Genomic DNA, 27065 nt, shown 5'->3' on the forward strand with positions numbered 1-27065 from the left:
GCACACAGCAACGAAGACCCAACACAGCCAAAAATAAAATAAATAAATAAAATAAATTAATTAAAAAAAAAAAAGAGACTCAGTTTAAAAAAAGAAGACTGGGGCACTGAGCTTAGCACATCTGCCTGCTGAACACAAAACCTTTTCCACGGTGACTTCCTGGAGAGCAGAGTCCACACAACTCTCGGCCCTGCCCAACTGAGGCGCTTGCTCTAACCAACAGCACCACCTACGGGTCAACACCATGAAGACAATTTGATAGTATCTGATTCCTGGCCAGATTTCTAGAACCCTGGAATTGCCAGTGAAAAAGCCTTGAACCAGCAAATAGCAAACATTGAGGAATTATTGGATCTGTGTTCCTATTTTCATACCTAATCTACCTTGGAAAATAAATGGCCTCTGCGATAATTTACACATGAGAGAAATCCAATTGACAATGACTAAAATTATAAACTATATAGGAATAAACTTAAAATAATTTTGCTAAGAATCTTAAGTATTTGAATTCAACGTACATACCATATACCTAGATTTAAAAAAACATGAGTATGGTAAATTGGTTCTTTCCTATTTATAAATCTGTGATCCCGATAAAAATCTCAAAGAACTTCGCTTTTCAGAAACCTGAAAAATGCTTCTAAATTTCACTTAGGAAAACAGACAATATTTAAAAGTGCAAAATACCCCAATAACAATAGCAACATTTATTGAGCTCTTACCATTGCCAGGCACTATGTTACTTTTGTAATTTTTTCCTTTAATCTTTACAGTTGTTTGGGATGGGCGTTATTACCATCCTGTACAGTGGAAACGCTAATCACAGCCACTGAGGTCCACTGTGGGAGCTGGGAACTCTGGCAGTATGGCTGTAACACCGGATGCAGGCAGGGAGGGGCAGACAGTCACAAGGGGCTCAGTGTAACCAGTAACCAGCAGTACAGGACTCCCAGCACCTTAAATCACATGGCCAGGAATAACACACACAAATGTAAATTTTAACTTCTGTGGTTAAAAATACTAATAAGTAACTTTCATTAAGTCAGTAAAAAACAAAGAGGGACATGTAGAGGCAAAACTTTTTAATAAACATGACCAAAAATGTCCTTGTTGCTAGAAACATGTGTAGAAAACTTGTGAATTAGTTTCAAAGAAAGCTTTCAGAATCAGTTTAACTTGACTTCTATACCTAAGATTAGAGCTGCCGGTCTCCTTCTCACCAGTGTACTAGAGATTATTATTCCATGTCGGCCACCATGGAATGGCTTTAGCAAATACACAGGAGGATGGAGAGCCTCCTTATTGGAGAGAATACATACCTGACTGGAGAGAAATTATAAATGTAAAAATTGAAAAAACACCAACACAGCTCGTGTTTCGAAATACTTGTTAAAAAATAATATGCTTGGAAAAAACAGGATATAAAAAAATATTTCAATCGAAATTAATCTCAATTTCACAAAATGAAAATAGCCAATTACTACATGGTTTCTCAAAACGTTTTAAACGGTGCTTTACTTTCTTCAGACAGTATTATAGACACTAAAAACAGGGCTACAATACCTAACATCGTGACTCACAAAGAAAAACCATAGCAAGGTTTTTTTAAACAAATGCCCAAACTGCGTAATTTTCTTAAGCAACTGCTTGTATTAACCTTGTATTGATACATATATACTTTTTACCTATTTTGTACTTCAACACATGGAAGGAAACTTGGCTTTCAGCACCATCCTTTCATGAGATATTTAAAGAGTCACTAGTTGAATAACGGGAAGCTCACAAGTGTGCAGTTTGTGTGTGCTGGGGAGAGGTGGGGTGGAAAGGGGGTTAGGAAACGTACGATTCAAGCACCTGATTCTCCGACATCATTTTTTTGTTGGTTTGAATTTTTAATCAAAGTTATACATTCTCTTGATTTAAAGAGTCAAATAGCTCTACAAGACTTGTTATGGAAAATAATCCCTCCTGTCTCCATGCCCCACCACCCATTTGTCCTCTCCTGAAGCAATGATATTTTCAGAATTTAGCTCCCTATCTTTTATAAGCCTATGTTCCTATTTCTTGCTTTTGTAATTTTAGGCATTATTGATTTTCCACTACAGAACATAAACTGCCTGCCTCTCTGACCTACCTTCAAACCCTGAACTCTTCCTGCCAACATGCTCTCAGAAGGCCTATCGTCCATGTTTGGCTTAATATTCAAGGTTGACAACAGCATACCTGGGTGAACACTAGTCACAGCTGGGCCATGGAACATGTTATATACCTTTCCTTCCCTGATAAATTTATCATTGCTTGGTTTTTTCATTTGCTTGCTTCTCTGTCATAACTCAACCCCAAGTTCTTTGCCAGTTGTCTGAATCTCTCCCTACATCCTGACACATCAGGTCATCTACAGGTGTCATCTTCTTGCAAGGCTTCTGTCCCAGTCCAGCCTGGCAGGAGTCGACGGGGTGGCGGCTGCTGCCCTCCAGGGGAGTGAAGGCTGCCAGGAAGACAGAGCTGCAGGGGCCGGCGTGAGTGCGGCAGGGCCCTGGGCTGAGCCACTCCAGCAGCTCCCGGGCAGCTTCTCAAGAGAAGGACGTGGACTCCCAGGAAAGAAAAAGTGCACTATGCAGAGTTCACCGCGAACACATGCTGCTACACACTTGGTTATTCTGAGAACAAACCTAAGGGCAACTAAAGAAGCCTAACAGCTAAGGAAGATGGTCTGAGGTTGCATAAGAAATCCAGACGTGCTCTGCATAGAATTCCACACAGTCGTCCGCAGGTGCAGGTTCTAGGTAGGGCAGGAGCAAAATCTCCATCCGCCCCCCAGATTTCTTCTGTGGTGACACAAGCCATCCTGAGCGAGAGAAGCTGTGATAATGAGGAATGCCCTCAGACATCTTAAACAGCAAGTCGTTCCACAGGGATACTGTGCCATGGTCCTCCATAAACAAGGGACACTCCCTTCAATCACACCCTTTCCAACACCTGCTGAGGAGGGTGACGTGAATCAATACTTGCTACCGATTTCTTTACTTGCTCAGGAGCCGTTCCTGCACCTCCTGACAAGACTTCTATTTTCTTCCCTATTATGTTCTGTATTTTTCAAATTCCTACCATGGCATGCACTATTTTTTTCTAAATTATAAAAATAATGCTAAAGTTTAAAAAAATCAGTAACTACTAGTAACATAAAAATCCATCTAATCTATCTTTTATTACTTAAGGCTATGTCATGAAAATTTTTAATTTTTAAAAAAGTCTCTTGATTTAGGCTTCAGAAGCATAAGGGATTAACCACTGTCAAATTCAAAATGATCCATTTATTCAAGGCAAATAGTAATTTTCTTCGTCTTCTTCAGAAGAAAGAGATGCAACAATGCCTGAAACACTTGAAATGTCAATTGAAAGCAACTTTACTGAAACTTGATTCCTTGGGCCAGAGGCAGGTCCTTACTGTAGTTGATGGTACTAAGGAGGGGGAAAAATGAACAAAATTAAATGAAGGATAGTATACACGTAATAGAGGAAATTTTATGCCATTAAAAAAATGTGTCGGATCTGCATATATTAGCAAGGTCAAATATTCAAGTTAGAAGTTAATGAAGAAAAAAATTAGGATACAAAAAAACGTTAGTATAGATCCAGTTTTATAAAAGAAAAAAAATGAGAAACACAAAATTCTGGAAAGACACACAGCATATGTGTTAGTCATGGTTTTCAGGGCACAAGAATATGGGGATTATAAATTCATCTTCTTTATGTCTCTCAATAACTTGTACTGAATTAGGAAGAAAAATACAGATATTCCCATTTTGATAGAAATAAAATAAAACTATAATAATTTGGAAAATAAAAGATTCCCTCTTAGTCAGTCATCTGGCTTTTCTCCTGAGAGGAAGTGTCTCCATCAGACGGGTTCCAAAAAGGCTGCAGCTACATGCTTGGTCCCCTAGATCTCAAGTACACAAGCAAAGTAAAAGGAACATAACTGACTTCAACAAATGGGAATCAGGCAAAGAGCATGCATGTGTCTGAGAGTAAACAAGCCATAGCCAAAGCACCTCAGAAACTCCTGATATATACTTGAAATTTGCTAAGAGTAGATCTTAAGCTCGCTCTCTTTCACTCTCTCTCTCTCACTCACTCACACACACACACACACACACACGGTTGTGAGGTAAAGGATGTGCTAATTTGATTGCGGGAATCTTTTCACAATGTATGTGTATGTCAAATCATCATGTTGCACACTTTAAATGTATTACAATTTTATTTGTCAATTATACCTCAATAAAGCTGGAGGGAAAAAAAAATTCCTAACAGACATGAAGTTGCTGAGGAGACAATGAGCGAAGGTGTAGGAAACCCCTCTCCCCGAGAGGTTCCAGAGCCAGTGAGAAGCAGTAAACGAGACAGACGGTGTCCTAGGTTCCTCACCCTGTGCTCTTTCTACAACCTAACACGACATGGGCCTGACCCCACACACCATTTTACTGCTCTTGGATAAACTGATTTCTACCAAAGAGGGAGGGAAAGCAGAAAACAAATAACAAGCAGCTCCTAGACAGAACGTCCCAGCAACAACAGGTTCCCTTGCCAGCTACCCTTGTGCTGGGTGAACGTGCTAATCCACTTTCAAAGCTTGTGCTCACTATTCCCAGAGCTGTATCCCCCAGCTCGCTAGCCAGGCCCGCAGCCCGCCTGCCCACCTCCATGTCCTACTGCCCTGGCAGTCTGCAGGGGTGGTAACTGTACCCAAGGAAAAAAACTGAAAGGACAGCCTCTTCCACTTTCTCCTGCTGGTTGACCCCAAGTGTCCTGCTCCTGTGCTGTCTCTAGACAGAAACCACTACCGAGATGGTTTCACAGTCAGGCGCTGGGCACTAGCTGAAGCTGGACAGATGGGTAGGAAAATAATAGCACCAAATAGATACTCTGGCAGGGGAGAGCTGTGGATTGTTAGAAACATAAAATCAAGAGAAACTGCACGAACACAGAGCAGACAATAGGAGACTGTAGAAGCACATTCCAGAGGCTGTAAAGCCAAACCATTTTCCCAAAGCCTTTTCTTACCAAGTAGATCTTCTCATGTACTGTTTCCAGGCATCACTACCAGACTCCCTGCCACCGCCAGTGTGCTTCTCTCCTCCTAGAGAAATACACAAGCAGCTCATGAATCTCGTGCAGTGCCTCTGTGTGGGCTCCTACTCAGGATCACAGAAATGAAGACACCAGGAGACCAGAGCTACCTGACCAGCTACCTTACAGGTAGCCAGAGTATCCCCTCTGCAAACAAATAAATAAAAGACAGAGACCAAACCAAACGGGAAAAAGGGAACTAAGTTGGAAAATAAAGTAAAAGGAATTAACCAAAAAAACAGAAACGTCAGGAAGCACCTTAAAAAAAACCTTACCATTAGACCAAGGTGTTAAGAGTGGAAACCTCTGAACAGTGGAAATGTAATTTTATTTTCCCATTTATGCTTATCTGTATATAATTTTCCACAGTATACATAAACTGATTTTATAATAAAAATTTTTAAATGTCATATTAATATTTCTAAAGGTTACAAAAAGATAATGATTCCATAAAGCAAGAAAAAGGTACTGTTTAAAAGTGTGCCATCAAAGCACACTTAGTATCATTTTTAGTAAGAGCAGAGGAGAAAAAAACAACAGAAGGGTTAGAAGAAAAGTTTGAGGAAATCTCCCAAAAAGACTAACGAGATGGAAAATAAGAGGGGAAAAAATAACACAATTAGATAATTCTTCAAGAGATAACATTCAAATAACAGGAGTTCTAGAAATTAAAATACAGAAAAATCAAAGGGAAAAAAATGTCAAAGAAACACTATCAAAACAAAATAAAACTATCAAAAACTTCCCAGAACTAAAAACTGTGAGTCCCAATGCTAAGGCCAATTACTGGCCCATTGACTGTCCAACAAAAATGTTTACTCCATTGAGGCATATTACTGAAGAATTTCAGAACATCAGACATAAATAACAGACCCCAAATTTTTTGAAATGGGAGAAAAAAAGATCAGAAATCAAAGTGGATTGGGCTTTTCAACCACAGTAATGGAAACCAGAAGACAAGTAAGTTATAGCTTCCAAAGGCTGAGAAAAACTTACAATCTGTGCAGAAAAGACATAGCAGGTCTGCTTACAATGTTGCTGGCATCTGGAAACTTGTAGGCTAAACAGTTCCCTACACTGTCTCATTGAGCAAACAATGTGGTTTATGTTAAATACCTGCTTTCCTTCAGGGAGTCTGGAATTTGGGTGCTTAGGCAGAGGTTGCCTGTGTGACCGACCCCCAATAAAAGCCTTGGGTACTGAGTCTCTATGCTTTGCTGGTAGACAATGTTTCACGTATGTTGTCACAATCCAGTGCAGGAAGAATTAAGCACATCTTCTGTGACTACTACACTGGTAGAAGACTTAGGAGCCAGATACTTAGTATCTGGTTTCCTCTAGACCTCACCCTGTGCAATAATGTCTCACAGGAAAAGAGAGGGAGGGTTTAAGAAAGTTAATCTATGATAACAAAGGGTCAGTACATAATGTCTGAAGTTGTGAAAGAGCAATTAAAGCACATTACTTAGAAAAACTGAAGTAAATTCAAAGGTCAATTTTCTTTTTCCTTCAGTAAGAATCTCAAAGTAGCTGCCTCTGGGAAAGCAGGAGGAAGACCAAAGTATGGGGCAGAACTGCTTTTTGCTTTATGAGACTTTTTAAAAACTTTAGAAATTAACCGTAAAGGCTGAAATAAAAGAGTCAATTGGAGAGAGAAGGCATGCGCTGGAAACAGGGATTGAAGGCCTACAGAAGGAACAGACGCTCACTTAATAGTGGAGCGCAGAGATAAAAGGCTAAACTGAAATCAGGAACGTCTATCAATGTCTGTACGCTGAACAGTAATTGCCCACTGCTTTAAAATGTATAAAAGAAGGCTTCTAATTATTTAAATTTTTACAGGTTGTAATGTATGTTTGTTTTACTTCTGTGTGTGTACATATATATAAATAATGCAATCTGTTTTTACTATATTTTGGATAATTTTTAGTAAGTTAATATATGATTGTTGGGAAGGCCTTTTTTAAAAAAAAAAACAAAAACTTTTACTATGAGTACCAAGTTTAAGCATCAAGAGCCCCAGGGTCATTAAGAGAAAAGAGGAGCTGGGCCCAATGAAAAGAAACAACTCAATATTTTATCTAAGATAAAAGACAATGTGTAATATTTACTATGCCCACTTTGCAAGTAAAAAACAGAATTTTTCATGTGAAATTTTCTGGCTTTAAAGCAGAGGTTCTTAATCTTTTTGGGGTCTTCAAGCGTCTCCCAAGAAAACAGATGCCATTTCAGGGGTTCACATAATTCAGGTGAAGGGCCCCTGTTCTAACATGATGCTGCATCTGAGAATAAAATGCAGGGCCTTGGACAACAACTCTGAATACAGAGCATAACTCTCTCGAGCATGTCAGACCAGGTAAGATTATTATTTCAGTGTCTTGGTCAAACTTTTCTAAAATACTAGTGCTTTTTCTTTGCCGCCTGTTGTGGACTAAATTGTGTTCCCCCTGCCCCAATTTCATAGGTTGAAGCCCTAACCTCCAATTCCTTAGAACGTGGCTGGCTGTATTTGGCAACAGGGCCCTTAAGGAGGTAATGAAGGTTAAATGAAGTCATAAAGGTGGGGTTTTAAGCCAATAGGACTAATGTCCTTATAAGAAGATAAAGAGACACCAGGGATGCACGTGCACAGAGAACAGGCCATGGGAGGACACAGGAGGAAGGCGGCCATCTACACGTCAGAAGAGAGGCCTCAGGAAAAACCAAACCTGCCAACACCTTGATCTTGGACTTCCAGCCTCCAGGAATGTGAGAAAACACATTTCTATTGTTTGAGCCCACCCAGTCTGGTATTCTGTTATGGCAGCCCCGGCAGACTAATAAACTGCCCAACATGAAAAAGGAGAAAGGATTCTCTACGTACCAAATGCACCTCCAATCTCAGCCCCACTCGTTGGAATGTTGACGTTTACAATGCCACAGTCTGATCCTTTTGGGCTGTGTGTAAAAAGGGAGGCAAAATGAAAGCAATATGTTAAAGTAAAAAACAAAAAGAAAGAAAAAGGAAAAACACACACAAAACAAATGTACAGAAATGAATAAATAATCCAAACAAACCTCTAAGACTCTCAATGCTAAACAAAAAAAAAAAAAAAAAAAAAAAAGAAAAAAAAAAATAGGGGACTTCCCTGGTGGCGCAGTGGTTAAGAATCCGCCTGCCAATGCAGGGGACACGGGTTTGATCCCTGGTCCAGGAAGATCCCACATGCCACGGAGCAACTAAGCCCGTGAGCCACAACTACTGAGCCTGTGCTCTAGAGCCCGCGAGCCACAACTACTGAGCCCACGCTCCGCAACACTAGAAGCCACCGCAATGAAAAGCCCGTGCACCACAACTGCTATGAAGTGTAGCCCCCGTGCGCTGCAACTAGAGAAAGCCCGCACGCAGCAACGAAGACCCAATGCAGCCAAAATTTAAAAATATAAATAAATTTATTAAAAAAAATATTTTCACCTGTGATGGTTTCCTTTTCTTTTTTTATAGCCCATTCACCACACAACTCAGACTTAACGTAAGTTTTCAAAATAGACAAAGCTATACCCAAGCCAGCGAAAGATTCTGCCCAAATCCTTGGTAAAGATGCTACTTGAAAGTCCCTGTTTTACTTCATTATTCCATGCAAAGACCTCGTCTTCATTCTAAAAGGACAGACATTGAAAGCTGTTAGATCATACACACTGTTCAGGTCCAAATTAACTAATGGTAAACTCATTTTCGTGAAATTTACCAGTATAATTTTAGTGCACAAAAGGAAACTAAGGAGTCAACATCTTCCCAATTCTGTTTATCTCGTACCGTGCTTTGTGGGATTTTCCCCTTACCTCAACTTTGAGAAAAACATGAGTACATTCTTCCATTCAAGCCACTATGTATAAGAGCTGTTATTTACTGAGCTCTTACTATGTGCAACACACTGACCTAGGCATTGAGCATGCATTTATACATTTAATCCTCACCCAATGACACAGGCTCTGTATTATCCCTATTGTACAAATTAGGCAAGAGAGGCTAAATGATTTGCTCAGGAACTCACAGTCAAACACACAGACACAAGACAAAACATGAAATTATACTCTGTAGTCACATTATGTGAAACAATAATAGACAACTTAAAGCAAGATTTTAATTAATGCAATCATATAACTGCAACAAGCTATAAGTCTCATTATCCTTTAACTGTTAATCATGGCATAGCCAAGCCTTGATTCAATCACTAGACATCTGCTGGCATGGTAGGGCCTGTCACGTGCTGGGAAGGAGACCCTCTAGTTACCTTTATCTGTTAAAACCTCTGCAGCCTGTCCTCTGATACAAGTTGTAATTGTATGTCTACAAATTGCCCTTGTATCTTCTCATTTTGTCCACTGATACTTAGCACTCAGACTACTCAGACTATCAAACTACCTGGTCCCTTTTGTGCAGAAGCTGACTTCATAGTCCACACAGCTCAACTGTATCAACACAGCTGATACAGGTGATGAGGGCCACGTTCCCCATAAATTTCAATGTTGGCCCTCTACTTGTCTTAATTCCCCTGGCAGCTAGCTTATGCTCTACTGTTTAAAGTGTTCATCTCATCATAGTTTGTCCTTAACCTTCAAATCTTTACTAATCGGAGTGACTTTCTAAAACCTCCCTAAAGGCTGAGTGAAATTTAATATGCCTTTATTTTCTCCTAGTCTTCTCATTTGTTTCAACGTTGAACTAGAGAAAAGAGAAAAGGAATCCATTTTTTTACCTTGAATTTAAACACATAAAGAATCGGGGCAAAAGTCTCTGTGTGTACAATGGTTGCGTTGTGGTCAAGGCCTGTAACAATTGTCGGTTCTACATAATTTCCAGGGCGATCCATAACCTGCAGTAGAGAAAGGAAATAAAAACAAGAGCATTTTGGACTTCCCTGGTGGTGCAGTGGTTAGGAGTCTGCCTGCCGGTGCAGGGGACACGGGTTCGAGCCCTGGTCTGGGAGGATCCCACATGCCGCGGAGCAACTGGGCCCGTGCTCCACAACAAGAGAAGCCACCGCAATGAGAAGCCCGCGTACCACAATGAAGAGTGGCTTCCGCTCGCCGCAACTGGAGGGGGCCCACGTGCAGCAAAGAGGACCCAACGCAGCCATAAATAAATAAATAAATAAATAAAATTTATTAAAAAAAACAAGAGCATTTTGTTTTCTGGTTCTTAGAGTCAGAGGATACCATCTTTGTTTATAATTTTGAGAAAAAAAAAAAATAAACACCATTTATAAGTGAATTATTTCTCCAAAATGACTTCCCATCATGAATGAAACTTTTCTCTGCCTCTTATTGGTTCTAACTTAGTTGGTCAGAAAAAAAATAGAAAAAAGGAGTCAAGGATAGAGAGCTGTGCCATGCATCATGACCAAGTTACAGTGAAAAAACGCTGTTACAGGTGGTTATTTTTAACTTCACATAATTTTAAAAGAGGTAATCTATAACTGTTCTGTTACAAACTGTATTGTGCCCATATCCACACCCCCAAATTCTTATGTTGAAGCCTTAAACCCACCCTACTCCCATTATGACTAAATTTGGAGACAGGACCTTTAAGGAGGTAAAGTTAAATGAGGTCATGTGGGTGAGGGCCTAATCAGATAGAAATAATTCCTCATAAGAAGAGGAAGAGACACCAGGGACCTCCTCTCTCCAGGCAGGGAGGAAAGGCCATGTGAGGACATGGAGAGAAGGTGGCCGTCTGCAAGCCAGGGACAGAGGCCTCACCAGAAGAACCAACCCGGCCAGCACCTTGATTTGGGACTCAGCTTCCAGAACTGTGAGACAAATTTGTTGTTTAAGCCACCCAGTCTGTGATATTTTGCTATGGCAGCCCTAGCAAACTAACACATTAATACAGAAATCAAATGCTCTAAAAGGGTATACTATAGACACTCTCCTAACTAACCTCCACATAACCAAATTACTAGTTCATCTCCACTTAACTGCTATAAAATATTCTGATGCCTGCAGCAAGCTGCTTGGCTGGTGGTCAGCTCTCCAGGGTGACTGTGTAATTCTGCTCTCACCCTCTGAGCTGTACATTTACCAAGAGTCATCTGTATTTACTCCCAACCCTGTATATGACAGCTGTATTTGTTATCACAATACCATATTGCATTATGTAACTTAAGTAAATATTACACAAAGGGGAAAAAAGAGCTACTCCTAAAGATTAAGTTAAATGCTTAAAAAAACTCAAGGTAAGTAACAAAAAGTACAAATACACATACACATCTCTATCCAATGAGATGTGGGTATGTCAATGTTGAGAGACTAGGGAGAAGGATTCTGCTTCTCAGAGAGCTTTGCAAGAGACTCAGTTTTCAGTGATTTTTAAAGAAGTGAAAATAAATTGTAGATAATAAATTATATGTATAGCTTATTCAAGGATGAAGACAAATTCCTATCATACATGAAGAAAACACCTTGAATCTACATCTCAAGAATCAAACAAATATAGTGTGAAATGAAATTCATATTTTATGGCAAGACAAGAAAAATTTAAACATCAAAAACTTTCTCTGACCTATGGCCTCCTCTCTCCCCTCAGCTGCGCACTGTGTATCTGTGTCATGCATCAACCAAACCTCCCCATCGGCAGAAATACCTGCTCAACCATAAACAGCAACATTCTCCTAGCACCACCAAGACAACTCCTTAAAAGATAACATTCCTTATCTTGTAAGGGGCCATGATGACGCTTAGATCTAGATTGTGTAAACTGTCAAAGATACATCATTCAATGTATAGCCTTCTGTCTAAAAAACTTATATAACTGCCTTGACTTCTAACAGGCAGAATGGTTCTCGGAGCTTTCTGAGGTGCTGTTCCCGGGTTATAATCCTCGATTTGGCTCAAATAAAAATTTCCATTTCTTTCTTAAATCAACTAATTTTTCGTCGACAATAGTAATATGTGTTAAAAATGCTTTTGGTATGTTTTTTTTTTTTTGATTCCCTGCCTTAAATGACTTAATAATCACTACTAAATACGGATTTTAAATTGCACTAAATACAGTCTTCCGTACCATGAAAAAGAGGTCTCCCTTCCGTACAAATTCCCAGGGACTCAATTCAAAGGCAACCTTGGCTCTGAGTTGTGTCTTTCCAGAAATATTCCATTCATGTTACACTGTCATTCTTTAAAATATGTATTTCCCCGTTATAAAAGCGATGGAGAAAAGAAAAGTGGCAGTGAGGCACCCTTCATCAATTTACCCGGAGCCCTGCTTGTGCGAAAGGAAAAGAAAGAACCTGTCACTCCTGATCTCAAGTTGTCATTACCTTGCCACCATAGACCACGGTGCCACCTTCTTTCTTTGCTTCCTCCACTGCTCCAAGAAACATGCTCACTGCCTGTTTGGTGTGGAGTGGCCCATAGAGAACATTAGCTGGAAAGAAAAAGGAATGCTCTTCATTTCACCCTAACTGGCATCATTTTATAATTAAACAGCTTCCCCAATGAACAGACCAATCCTTTCATATATCCCCTCAGTTTAGAGCAGGAGTCAGCAACCTTTCTCTGCAAAGAGCCGGACGGTAACTATTTAATGCTTTGCATGACATGTGGTCTCTGCCACGACTACTCAATTCCGCCAATGTAGTGCAAAAGCAGCCACAGAAGATATGCAAAGAAGAAGGTATGGCTGGGTCCTCATAAGCTTTCCATACAGAAACATGGAGGGCCAAATCTAGGGAAAGAGCTATCAATTCATCAGAGTACTGCAGCAAAAATATAGGCTCTGCTTACTCGTTACAGGGTGATCATTCTCTAAGAACGTCACAGAACCAGCAGTCGGTGAACAATTTAAGGGGAAGAGGCTGATGCTCCCTCTGTATGGCTGCCAGAAACCAGAGCATTAAAGGCGACCGTGGGACAGAGGAAGAAGGAAGATATAGGTAGGCCCCAGCGAGGAGGTGGGAAGGGCTGGGCAAAGAGCAATTCCAGCAGGGCAGAGCCTGGAATGTCCGGAGCACTGAAAGAAGGTTGGAGAAGCCGGAGCTCAGGGAGCAACGGGGCAAATGGTGCACAGCGGGTCCAGAAGGCGGGCGGGGACGCGGCCGAGGTCAGATCACGAAAGACTGTGAACTTGCAAAAAGGGTCTCAAAAGCCATCCAAGTTTTAGTCAAACAGCAATGAGTGTTTTTAGCAAGAGAGTGAATTATTTAATTACATTTTTAAAAATTACTTTGGTTATGGTGGAAGGCAGAAGTGCAAGCAGAAAAGTCAGGCAGGTGACTCTTGCAACCTTGCATGAGAGAGGATGGTGGTATCTGGGAGGAGGGAAGTGAAGAGGGAAAAGCTTCTCAAACTCATCCCATCTCAATACCATCTCCCAAGCTCACCCACCCGCCCACGTCAAGCACTCAGACCCTAACCTAGGAGCAGACATGTCACCCCAAATGCAAAATAAACTGCTTTGTATTCCCTCGGGCCTCTCAGGAAAGGGAAAAAAACAAAAGGAGAAAATCAGAAACTCTTATAACACCATGTGTCAAAAAGGAACATCTTTGGAATCAACCAGGTACTCACAGTCCCACGGGTTCCCAACACGGATCTGTGCATAGGCCTTTTTAAGTCTATTAACAACTTCATCATGAATGCTTTCATGTAAAAACTAAATGAAAAAAGAAACATTCAAGGGATTAGTACATATAAATGGACTATTAAATAGCACAAATAAATGTACGAAATTGTTCAAAATGCACAATTTTTATTTTTTTCCCCCAGCCTTTTTTTTTTTTTGGCCGTGGTGCACAGCTTGTAGGTCTCAGTTCCCCAACCAGGGATTGAACCTGCACCCTCAGCAGTGAAAGCACAGAGTCCTAACCACTGGACCGCCAGGGAATTCCCTCAATTTTTCTTAACAGTACTGATTTATACAGTTGACCCTTGAAAAACATGGGTTTGAACTGCACGGGTCCACCTGTATAAAAATATTTTTCGAGAATAAATTCTACAGGACTACATGGTTCCCAATCGGTTGGATCTGCAGATTTGGAAGAACCATGGATACAGAGGGCCAACGATAAATCACAGAGAGGTCCATAGTACTGGAATGGATTTTTCTGTATACCACTACAGTCCCTACAAAAATTGATTTGGGTTATGACTAACAGTATCCTCCAATATTTGACACTAAATATAAAGCATGGCTATGTATATTTGCTCCAGGACACAAAGGAAAAATAAAGGTTGACCAAATAAAGAAATGCTTGACTTTTATGTCATTTCATAGTTTACCATGTAATTAAGATTATAATCTTTTGGAGTACCCCTGTTTCCTTCTTAGCCTTAAGGTAATAAATGTTTAAGGTGAACAAATTCAATAAATTGTAAATACTTTACAAACATCGTAGCTTAGCTATTCTATCGTAGTAGGCAGACAAGGTACTTTACTAACTGGTATAAGATGATGCCTTTAGAAAGTGCAGGCTCTGGGTTTCTGCCAGTTAAAACCGCAGAGCAACATTTAAATAAACAAATAAATAGAAAAAAAAAAAGTGCAGTAAGAGAACGTTAGAACTATCCCTGTAAAACAAGCAAGTTCATACCACAGTTCATACCACGTCAACTGAGTAATATAAAAACAAAGGAAAGATTGATATTCATTCACTGTAAAATACAGGAAAAAGTGAATATGAAAAGTTATGGCAAAAGTAAAGACTTAATTTTCCTATTTTTTTTATCTATTCTAATTAATTTAGATTATGTCACCTTATAAAGAATTTGTTCATACTCATTGTGGGTGAGAGGAAAAATCCAAAGCCAATTCCTCCATAATTCAATTGTAAACTATTTGTTTTTTTTTTTTAATTACAGGAGGAAAACTCAACAATAATAATTTTTAAAAAGGCAATTGTAGCCAAATTTTCTACCTAATCAAAACTTGTTTCGCCCAGTTTTTCAATAGCATGAGTCATGAAAATCAAGGTTGTATCCCATACAAAAACATTTTAAAATCCAGCTCAAATCTAAGTGTGGAGATTAAACTTCCCAAACCCCGAACACTGAAGCGAAACCACTCTCCTCACATGCACTTAATATTAATGTGTCCTATATATATGCATGAAGACTTATACACTTATATAGAGAGAACACACATATACTCACTTTCCAATAAACTACGTCACATCAAGTCAAATCTAAGACTTGACCTATAAGCCAAAAATTTTTAATTTTTTAAAATATTTTACTACTTAAAATGTTTTTACAAGAAAGCTAAGACTGTCTACCTTTTAGCAAACAGTTTTTAATTTTTCAAATGTTTATCTTGTTTTATTCTCTAAGTGACATGGGACTTTGTCCACATTGTTCTAGGTGTAGGACTTAAAGCGGGTCTCATCACCCACGTCCAACTCCAGTCAATGAGGACTGGACCACGTTCAGCTTGGGGAGGTAAGGCAGAGCCCCTCGCTGACCAGCAGCATCTGCCACGAGCACAGAACAGAGCAGCAGGGCCACATGTTTGCCAACCACATCCAGGGAATACACGTTTCTAGCAGCGTTTCTACGACACCTCCTTAACAGTACAGTGTGTTGAAAAGCAGCACTGGAAGAGGAGGACACTCTCACGGGCCCATGCAGACACACTCACCAGGCGCCTCGCAGTGGTACACCTCTGGCCGGCTGTCCCCACGGCTGCAAAGAGAGCTGAGGGAACGACTAAGCCGAGGTCCGAATCCTCAAAAGCTTAGGGAAGCAGAAACACACCCATCAGTGTCGTGAGGTAGGCAGACGAGGTACTTTACTAACTGGTATAAGATGATGCCTTCAGAAAGCGCAGTGAGAGAACGCCAGAACTATCCTTGTAAAATAAGCAAGTTCATACCGCAGAGGCAACTTTTCTCCCAAAGAAAATGATATGAGAACAGAGGGATGAGCTCCCCCTCCTCTGACCTCTTCATCTTTCACCTCTCTGAAGTTTCTGATGCTGACTGAGCCTTCTCTGCACCTTCATGTGGTCTCTTCTCTAAGAGCACCACCGTCTTTGTCAGTTTTACTTGCCTCCAGTCTCAACCCCACCACCCATTTAGATGGCAGCTTCCCTGGGCCCATATAGAAGTCAGTGGGATCCTTCTGATTTATTACCACCATCAAACCAAGCTCTCCAACAACCTCTGCACCCTCATCTGCATCAGTCCATTCCCTAAAATGCCTCTTGTTCTCCCCGCTACAGAAGCTTTTTCAAATGCCTCAAACCCCTCCAGCCCTTTACTCCTGCTCCAGATGACTTCACCATTTACTTCGAGGAAAATCTCAAAGTGATCACACACAAGGCCCTTTCCTGCTTCCTCTGCATCTCTGAGGAGATCAGTGCAAAATCACTTTCAGATTGCTCTCTACTTTTGTCTATTCCTTCCTCCTCCTCTTCTGCCCTCCGAAGAAAAAACCAGCATAGTCTTTACAAGGTTACCCTTCCATTGATCCATTGTATTACTTATAATTCCTTCCTTTCTATCCGTTTCAGAAACTTACAGTCCCAATTCCCTCTTACATCTTCAATTTTCCCCTGTCCAGTCTAAGAGCATTCTCAGACTAGCATGATGGTTAAGAAGGTGGATTACACAACCAAACAGACCAAAGTTCTTATCCACCACCACCACTTTTTCACTGTGCTATTTTAACTTTTTAAGCCTCAGTTTCCTCATCCATAAAATTGGATAATATTATCTGGGGTACTAATGGACGATAGTCAGGAGTTTTAGGAAGAGAGCTATGCTCTGGGGTCTGATTGCCAGGATACAAATGCTGGCTCTGTCACTTCAGGCACATAATCATTTTAAGCCTTGGGGTGTAAACTTCAAATGAGATTAATAAAGGTATCTGCCTCATGGGGTTACTTTGAGGATTAAATGACATATTGCATATGAAAAAACTGAGCACAGTGCCTGGCACATACCCACTGATCAATAAACGCTAACTATATTTTCTAATCAACTCTCTCTTTTACAAAATCAGAAGTTCATCCAAAACAAACCCTTCACCATATAATTTTTATATTTCTGGTGTACCCCACAAACACATAAGCATTTAAACATGATGATAATGATGGCAATATACAATTAGCAAGTTTTTACCATAAAATTCATGATTCTATGAAGTCTCAACCAACTGATGTTCATTATATTATCCAGAAGTTAGGCTGGTAGACTATTTCCTTTTGTGTCAAAAAAGTGAAAAAGAGAATTAAATAATCTCCAAGACTATAGGTAAATGATAAAATGCCTTAAGGAAGTGTTCCTTCCCAATGTAAAAGCACTCAATACCCCACTGAAGACAAACTAATGTTTTTGGGAAGAGCAGGTCACATAAGAGTTACTTATTTATTCTAGAGAAACATGTGGCCAGTTTTCAAAAAACAGAAGGAAAATAAGAAACAATGACACATTAGAAAGTCTCATACACAGATTCTAAGCCCCAGGTAACATTTTCCGAACATGAACGCCTTTCCCTCCTAGTTATCTCTGCCTTCAAACCATGTGTCCTGTCTCACAAGGAAAGTTCCTAAGCATGGGAATTAGATCTTAGACACACACACAACATAAAAGGGATGAGTTCTTACACAAGTTCTATACATTCAGGATGGCTACTGAAGATATTCTAAACAGAAATCACGCAAACAAAGAAGAAAAGGCAGCCTTACCTATAATTGCATTGTTTCCTCCAAGTTCTAATAAACTTCTCCCTTTAAAATATATAAACACAAATTAATTCCTATTTCATTGTTTAATGCACACAGCTACACGGCCTCAAATCATAGCCTATCCCAATTGTTTTAATTTATTTTCTGATTTAAAACATAGCATGAACATAAATAAACTGTAACTCAATTAAAAAAAATTTTCAAGGGAAAAAAAAAAAAAGCATGAGCATCGCATCAATGTCTAGATTCCTGATTTTAATAATTGTATCATGGTTATATGATAGAATGTCCTTGTTCTTAGGAAATACACAAAACACATTTAGTGGTAAAGGAATACAATGTCTTCAATTTTCTCAAAAGGTTCAAAAATATGCTCTCACAATATATATGTGTTTGTGTGTGTGTGTGTGTGTGTATGTTGCTAGAGAGAAAGTGATTTTAAAAATGGTACAGTTGGTAAAACTCATTAAAGGGTATATGGGAATTCCTTGTATTAGCCATGGAATTTCTCTAAGTTTGAAATTATATCCCCCAAAACTCCAAACAGTTAGTATGAAATGGTGCAGTCACTTGGAAAATTGTATGACAATTTCCCAAGAATACAGTATTACCATAAGATCTGACAATTCCATCTCCACCTTCCATATCCTTCCAATTCTCTATGTGCTCCCTAACTATGTTCAAAACCACCAACCCCCTCCAGGAAAAGCACCTACAACTTAAGACAGGCAGATGCATCATTTAAGAATTGTAATCCTACTAATGGTACTACTTATACGAGAACTACAAACTACCGATTTGAGTTAAAAGGAGGGGTAGGGAGGAGAACAGTATCTGCTAGTGGGAGAAGCAGGATTAACGATCTTGAGCACCACTGCACATATTTAACTGGCCATTTGTTTATCTTTGAAGAAATAATCTAATCAAATGCTTGCCCATTTTTTAATTGGGTTGTGTTTTATATTACTGAATTGTAAGAATTCTTTATATATTCGAGACACAAATCCCTTATCAGATAAAGGAATTCTAAATATTTTCTCCCATTCTATAGGTTGTTCTTTTCACTTTTTTGTGTGCCCTTTTTAAGTTTGTTTTTTTTTTTTTAATGTGGACCATTTTTAAAGTGTTTATTGAATTTGTTACAATACTGTTTCTGTTTTATGTTTTGGTTTTTTGGCTGCGACGCATGTGGGATCTCAGCTCCCCGACCAGGGATCAAACCCGTGCCCCCTGCATTGGAAGGCGAAGTCTCAACCGCTGGACCGCCAGCGAAGTCCTGATGGTGTGTCCTTTGAAACAGAAAAGTTTTTAATTTTGATGAAGTCTAATTTATCTATTCTTTCTTTTGTTGCTTCTGCTTTAGTTGTCATATCTAAGAAACCACTGCCTAATCGAAGGTCACAAAGACCTATTCCTATGTTTCCTTCAAGCATTTTATAGTTCTAGCTCTCACCTTTAGGTCTTTGATATATTTTGAATTAATTTTTGTGTATAGGGGTAGGTTGGGGTCCAACTTCATACATATGTTACGGTTATCTAGTTGTCCCAGCACTATTTGTTGAAGACTATTTTCCTCATTGAAATGTCTTGGCACCCTTGACCATAAGTGTAAGCGTGCATTTCTGGGCTCTCAATCTATTCCATTGATTTTTCTATCTTTACGCCAGTACACATAGTCTGGATTACTATACTTCTGTAATAAATTCTGAAATTGGGAAGTGTGAGTCCTCTGACTTTGTTCTTTCCAAGACTGTTTTGGCTATTTGGGGTCCCTTGCATTTCATATGAACTTTAGAATCAGCTTGTCATTTCTACAAAGAAGCCAAGTGACATTTTGAAAGGGATTGCATTCAATCTGCAAATCACTTGGACAGAACTGATCTTGGGCAGTAATAATATTAAATTGTTTCCAAACAGTGAAAATGGGAGGTCTTTACATTTATTTAGGTCTTTTAAAATTTCTTTCAATGATGCTTTGTGGTACTCTGTGTGAAAGACTTACACTTCTTTTGTTAAATTTATTCCTAAGAATTTTATTCTTTTTGATGCTACTGTAAATGAAAGTTTTATGAATTTCATTTTCAGATTGCTCACTGTTAATGTATAGAAATACAAATGATTTTTGTATCCTGCAACCTTGCCAACCATGTTTATTAGCTCTAATAGTTTGTAAACTTCCTTTTTAAAAGCAATGACCATATAGCAAAATAGCTGACAGATTAACTATTCGAGTCTCATCTTATGCTAGGGTTAGAGTCTAAACCAGCAAAATAGGCAAAAATTGACCGTCAATATTATCCTAGAAAACCTCTTTAGTGAGCCATAAAGTAGAGCATACAAAGCTATGTCTTACAACCCTTTTCAGTCATATATGCATGAAACAGAAATGAGAGAAAAACAGATGTAAGTCTTCTATACCACACTCACTCTAGGTCCTGTACTCTCTCTGGTCCTGTTTAAATTGTGAGTTCTCTTTTTTATTTGCCAAACCAGTCTGATAGAAATTGATAAGTGCATTTGATATGATTCTACTATGGTCATTTATGGAGGGAATGACATCCTTTTCCAAATTATGCTATTAAATCTGCTATCTCCCTAATATTAAGCCACTATTAGCTGTACCCTTCCTTTTACTTGGACATTCAAATAAACACGGCTGGTGTCTCCATGGAAAGGGTCAAGGAAAAAAACCCAATCTTTATTTCATATCCATACCTGAGGGAATTAAAAGCTCGATATAAAGCCAACACTTACCAAACCTCTCCTGCACCATAAGAGCCACTTTTTTTCCCACCTGAGTGCTCCCAGTGAAGGACAGCAGGTTCATTCGCTCATCTTTGGCCATGGCTCTGCTGCAAGGGGAAGAGACACGGTCAGCCAAGCAGAGAAACCTAGCAATGGTGGCACTCAACGGTGCCAGGCCAGAAAACTCTGAAACCCCTGTCATGGAAAGACAGTCAGTGAAAGACACAAGGATCTATCCCAAGGGAGCAAGGGAAGGTCTTCATGACAATGATTTTCACAAGGAGAACCATACAGCAGAACAGGCTAACCCGTTCTGGGAGCTTTCCGTAAACAGAAATCACCACAAGGACGTTGTTAAGGAAGATATTCCTTCTTGTACTGATGGGTGACTGGACAATACGACCGTAGCAGTTCCTTGATGAGCATCCCAGTTATTTTGCAGTCTCTTAAAACTGATTCCTTTAAGAACTAAAAGTTTAGGTACTTCCCTGGTGGTCCAGTGGTAAAGAAGCCGCCTTTCAATGCAGGGGATGCGGGTTCAATGCCTGGTTGGGGAACTAAGATCCCACATGCCGCAGGGCAACTAAGCCCACATGCCACAACTACTAAGCTTGTGTGCCTCAACGAGAGAGCCCACACGCTACAACTAGAGAGAGAACACTGCACACCACAACTAGAGAGACTCCATGTGCCGCGACGAACAGCCTGCATGCCACGACGAAGACCCAACGCGGCCAAAAATAAAAAATAAATGTTTAAAAAATTTTTAAAAAAAGAAGAAAATTTTAAAGACTGTAGGGAAATATCCTAAGTATCTTCTTGGAAGCTGACTTAGAAAGGCTGCGCTATTTCCAATTTCTAAGGAATGTAGACCAGACACTACTGATCTGAACCTTCTTGCTCACAGTTCAGTGCTTCAAAGGGCTTGGTGTGGGCCAAGCAAGGCAGCCACAGCATCAGACCAACGCAGGGCTGGAACTGTGTGATGAGACAGTGCATGTGGGCTTCCCAGGTCAGCCCAGCACATGTGAGCACTGACACTCAAGGGGGTTGCTGGGTAAAGCCCTTCTGCACACATTAGTGTTATTATCTGAGCTATTCCAAGGCCAAGGTGAACGACTGCACGCCCAAAGTACAAGAACAGAGTGGGTCAAAGGATAGACTATTTGTTTTAAATGACAATTTAGATAATACTTCACTATGCACTCTTTATGTGGGAGTTGTATTTTCTAAATAAAATTTCTAAAATTTTCTCACTTATCTAAAAAAAAGGAGTCATTTATTACACCTTTTTGAGGCTGCCCATGAAGTACAATAGTGCGGTCAAAGTGCTGGAGGGGGACTAACACGTTCATCACACCTGTAAGGGTCCTAAGACCTGACTCCTATGAAACACCATCTAATCAAAGTCAAGGCTGCTAGAACCAGCTTTCACCATGGTTCAGAGACAGTACAGTCCATTCCAGCTGAAAAGATGCTATGACATTCTGCCAAGTGAAAGCAGCCAGATACAAAGGCCGCATGATTCCATTTACCTGAAACACCCCGAAGAGGCGAACCAACAGGCATGAAGTCGATGAGGGGCTGCCAGGCGAAGGGGAGGGGGAAATGACTGCTAATGGGTACCAGGTCCCTTTGGGGGTAACAAAAATGTTCTGGAATAAGGTAATGGGTATGGTTGCACAACACTGTGACTGACTATTATAAAAACCACTGAATTGTACATTTTTAAAGAGAGAACTTTATGGTATGTGAATTACATGACGATTTTTTAAAAACAATAAATTAGAAGCTGTGTCTCCAGGGTTCCCTTTTTTGGTCAGCTGAAGAACCCAGAGAAGAGGCTAGGTCCTTGGTGGGGAGTGAGAAACCAGAGCACAATTCCACAGCTTTGCTTTGTAAGTGAGCACGTTGATAAATCAAGCATTAGGAAGTCATGGGCTGCACAGTGGTACAGCAGGGTGTTATTTTAGGATATAAACACCTTACAATAGTAGCTCTGGGCAATGAAAAAAACAGTTCTCACTCATCCTCCAACAGACGCTACACACTAATGAAGTAAAGCCCAATGAGATCCGTAACAATAATGATTCCAAAAAACCACTCTCACCTCCTGAGCTATACTGAGTTTCGAAATTCTAGTAAAGATGATTCTAGTTGATCAACCCAAGCCCTTCAGCAGAAAGACACTCTGGGCCTATTATTGACCTACCCAATATCCGCTCCACCACAAGTCAAGGAACAAATCGCACCAGGCAGCTTGTTGTCCTCCAGAACCTTGGCTATTATCCTAGGGAAAAAAAAGCAATTACTAAGGAAGGGAGTGATTTAATTTCTTACCATTTTTTGAAAAATAACAATAAATTCCAACTACGTGACTACTTTCTTTTTTCAACTTTCTCTCCCATCCCTCAAATATCCAGGCCTAGATTTCTCCTCACACACTACAGATGAGGTTTTCAAACACTTAAAAAGCAGGACTCTTTTTTTTTTTTTTCCCTAAAAGAAACTTAAGTAGAAGACATGCAAAATAAACAAAACATCTAAAGCACTGGTCAGGAAGTTCAAGTGATCACTGTTCTCAAGTATTTTCTGCCAAACTATAAAGACATATCTGGTTCAAGATGGTAGACTGATTGCAGGGCATTTTTTTTTTTGGCTTCTCACCACAAATCCACTAAAATGATGTTAAAGAAATAAAAAGGGAAATATAGAATAAAACCCACAAAGATGAAGAAAATGAAAGATAGCTCCCATTAGCAAATGAGAGGTTTTGACGCATCTCTGCCAAGCAGAGCCAGCCAGAGAAGTGGTAAAGGATGAAAAGGGAAAGAGGTTCGCCAAACCTAGACAGTATGCTGGGAAGACAGAGCAGAGGGCACTGGACCTGCCTGCAGAACCCCAGAGAAGTTCAGGACTAGTTTCCACTGGCTTCACGCCAACCTCTTAGTCAGGAAATAGTGCCCTCCAGGCTAAAGTAAGGTGGACAAGCACAGCTTTTTCTTTGTCTGCTTACAACTTAGGCTGTTAGAGTCAAAATGAGAAACACAGTTCAATGCTACTTAAATCTGATTTTAAGTTGTAAAAAATGGCTCCAGTAAGTCTGATTTCTCTGAAACAGGGTTCTTTCATTGATTTTGAGCTTCCTGAAGAGCATGGGCCTCAATAGAGCAAAAGTTCTTTCGATCAATCATCCCAAGCTACTGGTTACTTTCTAATTTGCTTAACTTAAATTTCAAAAGGATCCAAATCCTATACCCACTTCCATAAAAAAAGATACCATTGTCATACCTAAGTAAATTCTCCAATTGTCCCCAAAAATGTCCTTTACAGCAGTTTTCTTTCCTCCACCCAATCAAGGACCACACACTGCAGTTGTCATGTCTGAGGCCAGGTGTCAGGCTGTACAATTCTCTCCAGGGACTCAGGGTGTATCTACTATCTGTACAAGCAGCTGACTGCTGCGGAAGGGTAGGTATTTTGCTTTGGCCTGCAGGTAAAGGTTAACCAAACCCTCTTCCCCTAATGCATGAGAATCTGACCTTGGGTTAACTCTTTAGTTTTGTTCCTCAAGTTACCTGATAAATGCCAGAGTATCAACAATGCTACCTAGACAATATGGCTCATGGTAAAAACGACCCCTGACTGGTCAACTCAATCTAAACTGGAATAAACGACCTGAGAACTACAACTGGGAACCTCATGCTTTTGCCCTTCTCTGAGCGCAGTAACTCCTGTAACTGTACGTCCCTGGTGGGTGGTTGGAAGCCATGTGGATAGAATTGTTACAAGACATTTTAGCTCATGTGGGGCATTAGGCTTTTAAGCCAGGGCAACCTCCACACCTGTCCAGTATAGAGCTCATCTCCTTTGCCCTGAATAAACTGCTACAAAGACACTGAATCAAGAGGAATACCTGATGCTATCCTCCTAGCAAACTATGTTCCTGTCCTATATCCTTCTGAACATACAGAGGTACAATATGTGGTCATTTTATGAGTCTGAATATTAGCTGAATTTTAAAAACTCCCAGTGGGGCTTCCCTGGTGGTGCAGTGGTTGAGAATCTGCCTGCCAATGCAGGGGACACAGGTTCGAGCCCTGGTCTGGGAAGATCCCACATGCCGCGGAGCAACTAGGCCCGTGAGCCACAATTACTGAGCATGCGCGTCTGGAGCCTGTGCTCCGCAACAAGAGAGGCTGCGATAATGAGAGGCCCGCGCACCGCGATGAGGAGTGGCCCCCGCTTGCCACAACTGGAGAAAGCCCTCGCGCAGAAACGAAGACCCAACACAGCCATAAATAAATAAATAAATAAACCCAAAGTTTTAAAAAATAATAATAATAAAATGTTATAAGTTCCTTATATTATTAAAAAAAAAAAAAACAAAAAAAAACTCCCAGTGGACGTTGCAGCACCCTTGGTTAATTCCAGCACAATTTAGCATCGTTTTACTTATTGTCTTACATTACAAAATCAGATAATACTCTCAATTACCTAAAAAAAAAAAAAAATTCATCCATGTTCCTATGAACACCTCAAACCCTTCAAAGGTTTAAAGTAAATAAATAAAGCAAACATTTAAAAGCACAAGGCAACAATAACTTAGAACTAATATCAAAATTAATAATAATTTAACCAGCTACTAATAACAATTGGCAAGTCAGTTCACTATGTCCACATTAACTTTTTTTTTTTAAGGATTATTTTTAAAAATTGCCTGGGGAATCTCATCATTTTTATGTGTTTTGCATATCAGTGTTCTTCTTAATATTTAATTTGAACAACTTTGCCTTGAAAGATATTGTTTCCTCAATATCACATATTCCTTTCAAGTAAACACTTAACACACGCTACTTTTTTTGTAGCCGACTTTTCACTTCCTAAGCCAGTGCTCCTAAATGACCTTCCAACGTTAAGGACCCTCTTATGTATAGAATCCATCACAAACTCTCTACCAACAATTTTTAAATCAGAGAATGTAGACCACGCAAATGATGGAACATCAAGGGCCCACTGTCACCCTACATGGGAAGGCACTCTCTTCTATACATTCTCTAAATTCTGGAATGATAAATTAGTAACACTGATTTTATGACCTAATCAGAGTTGTCATGTTTCCAAATAGGAATAAATAAAACAGTAATTTTTTTAACCGAAAGATGAAATACATTTCAGATAGTGTTAGAAGAATCAGTGGAATAATATAATAACCCTTTCTTTCTGCTTTGCTGTCTATTAAACAAAAGCAATAAAAGTATCAGGTGAGTAGAAACCAAGACCATTAACACGCTGAATAGTTATAGCATAAAGCCCCTAAATTGGGAGACTATTTCCTCTCCACTGGGTTTGTTTTTATTTTGCAAGTGACAAAAAAAAAATGTTTTAAGAGTTCAAGTTCAACATTTATATCAGTATCTGGCATGTTTCCCAAGACTTAAATGTATGGCTCTGAAAAAGCTCTGTAAATGGCCTAACGATACAAAAATGTTATTACAACCAAAGAAGAAAGACTTTATCCAAACTCCATGCTAAAATAAATATGACGCTTTCATGTCAGATTAAAAGTTCAGTGCCTATGAATCACCCTTTTAAGATTCTTCAATACTCAGAAAGAAGAAAGTCACACATACTTACTTTGTGACAGCTACACTAATGAGGGAAGTTGTTGGAGCTCCTTTCCTTATAAGGGTAAAAAAACAAAAAAAAAAGGCAGTTTAATTTGGTGGAAATCATAAATATCTTTTATTTTCAAGCAGAAGTCTTTGTGAGAAAAAGTTCTCTCCAATTAAACAACTGAGCCTAGTAACTGAAAGAGAAATCTATCCTTCAGCTTGGTGCCTCTGGGACCTAAGGAACTATAAAACTTTTATAAATAGAAAAATGGCACCAAGCAATTCTGAACCTGCTTGCTGCACTGATCACAGGAACTGTTACATTAACCTCTGCCAATTATGGAAACTGAGTAAAACAGAAATCAATCAACATGAACTTTCATTGGAAGGCTCAGAGGGCCGAGGAAAACTATACAACTAGCCTTTGGCAACATGGTGCCAGATCATTAATCCTCCCAACTATGCCCTTGCTTTCATACAGTCTTTGAATACCTTCAACTGAATACAACACTAAGATCAGTACATATTAGCGGGACAGATACAAAAGGGGCAAAGACAATTCTCCTGGTTTTCCCGATCTAAGTTCCTCCATTGAACATGAAAGCTAAAAACAAGCAACTGTTTTGTCATCTATAAATACTGACACTGTCCCAGCTAATTTTTACCATCACATATTTTATAGCGATGTAACATTTAATGCATCAATGGGAATATGGCCAAGTGCCTCAGAATCACTTGGGAATTCACTATCAAATTTTATTGAGTTAAAAAAAAGAATCGAATTTTTAGAAGAAGGTTGTGACGTATCACAAGTTCTTTTTTTCCCTCCTACTTGCTCACTTAGTTTTCTGTTTGTTAGTATAGTATAATAAAGACTATCTGGTTTTCAGTCCCAGTTTTCTGGCACA

The 27065-nt window shown here is 39.6% G+C and overlaps 1 protein-coding gene across 1 annotated transcript in view; it reads right to left on the reverse strand.

The window, feature by feature from the left end:
- Positions 1-1871: 1871 nt before the first annotated feature.
- Positions 1872-27065, reverse strand: part of ALDH7A1 (aldehyde dehydrogenase 7 family member A1) — a 38388-nt gene continuing 13194 nt past the window's right edge. The window contains exons 7-18 of the mRNA XM_068535785.1: positions 26180-26224; positions 22755-22832; positions 20552-20649; positions 17798-17839; positions 15749-15843; positions 13684-13768; positions 12435-12541; positions 9873-9989; positions 8675-8772; positions 7997-8070; positions 5068-5143; positions 1872-3462 (exon numbers count right to left, since the gene is read on the reverse strand). Of these exons, the coding sequence (XP_068391886.1) occupies positions 3408-3462; positions 5068-5143; positions 7997-8070; positions 8675-8772; positions 9873-9989; positions 12435-12541; positions 13684-13768; positions 15749-15843; positions 17798-17839; positions 20552-20649; positions 22755-22832; positions 26180-26224 (970 nt within the window). The 3' untranslated portion in view covers positions 1872-3407. The remainder of the gene's footprint in view (positions 3463-5067; positions 5144-7996; positions 8071-8674; positions 8773-9872; positions 9990-12434; positions 12542-13683; positions 13769-15748; positions 15844-17797; positions 17840-20551; positions 20650-22754; positions 22833-26179; positions 26225-27065) is intronic.

Source organism: Eschrichtius robustus, chromosome 2, assembly GCF_028021215.1.
Source record: "Eschrichtius robustus isolate mEscRob2 chromosome 2, mEscRob2.pri, whole genome shotgun sequence".
NCBI classification, from domain to species: Eukaryota; Metazoa; Chordata; class Mammalia; order Artiodactyla; family Eschrichtiidae; genus Eschrichtius; species Eschrichtius robustus.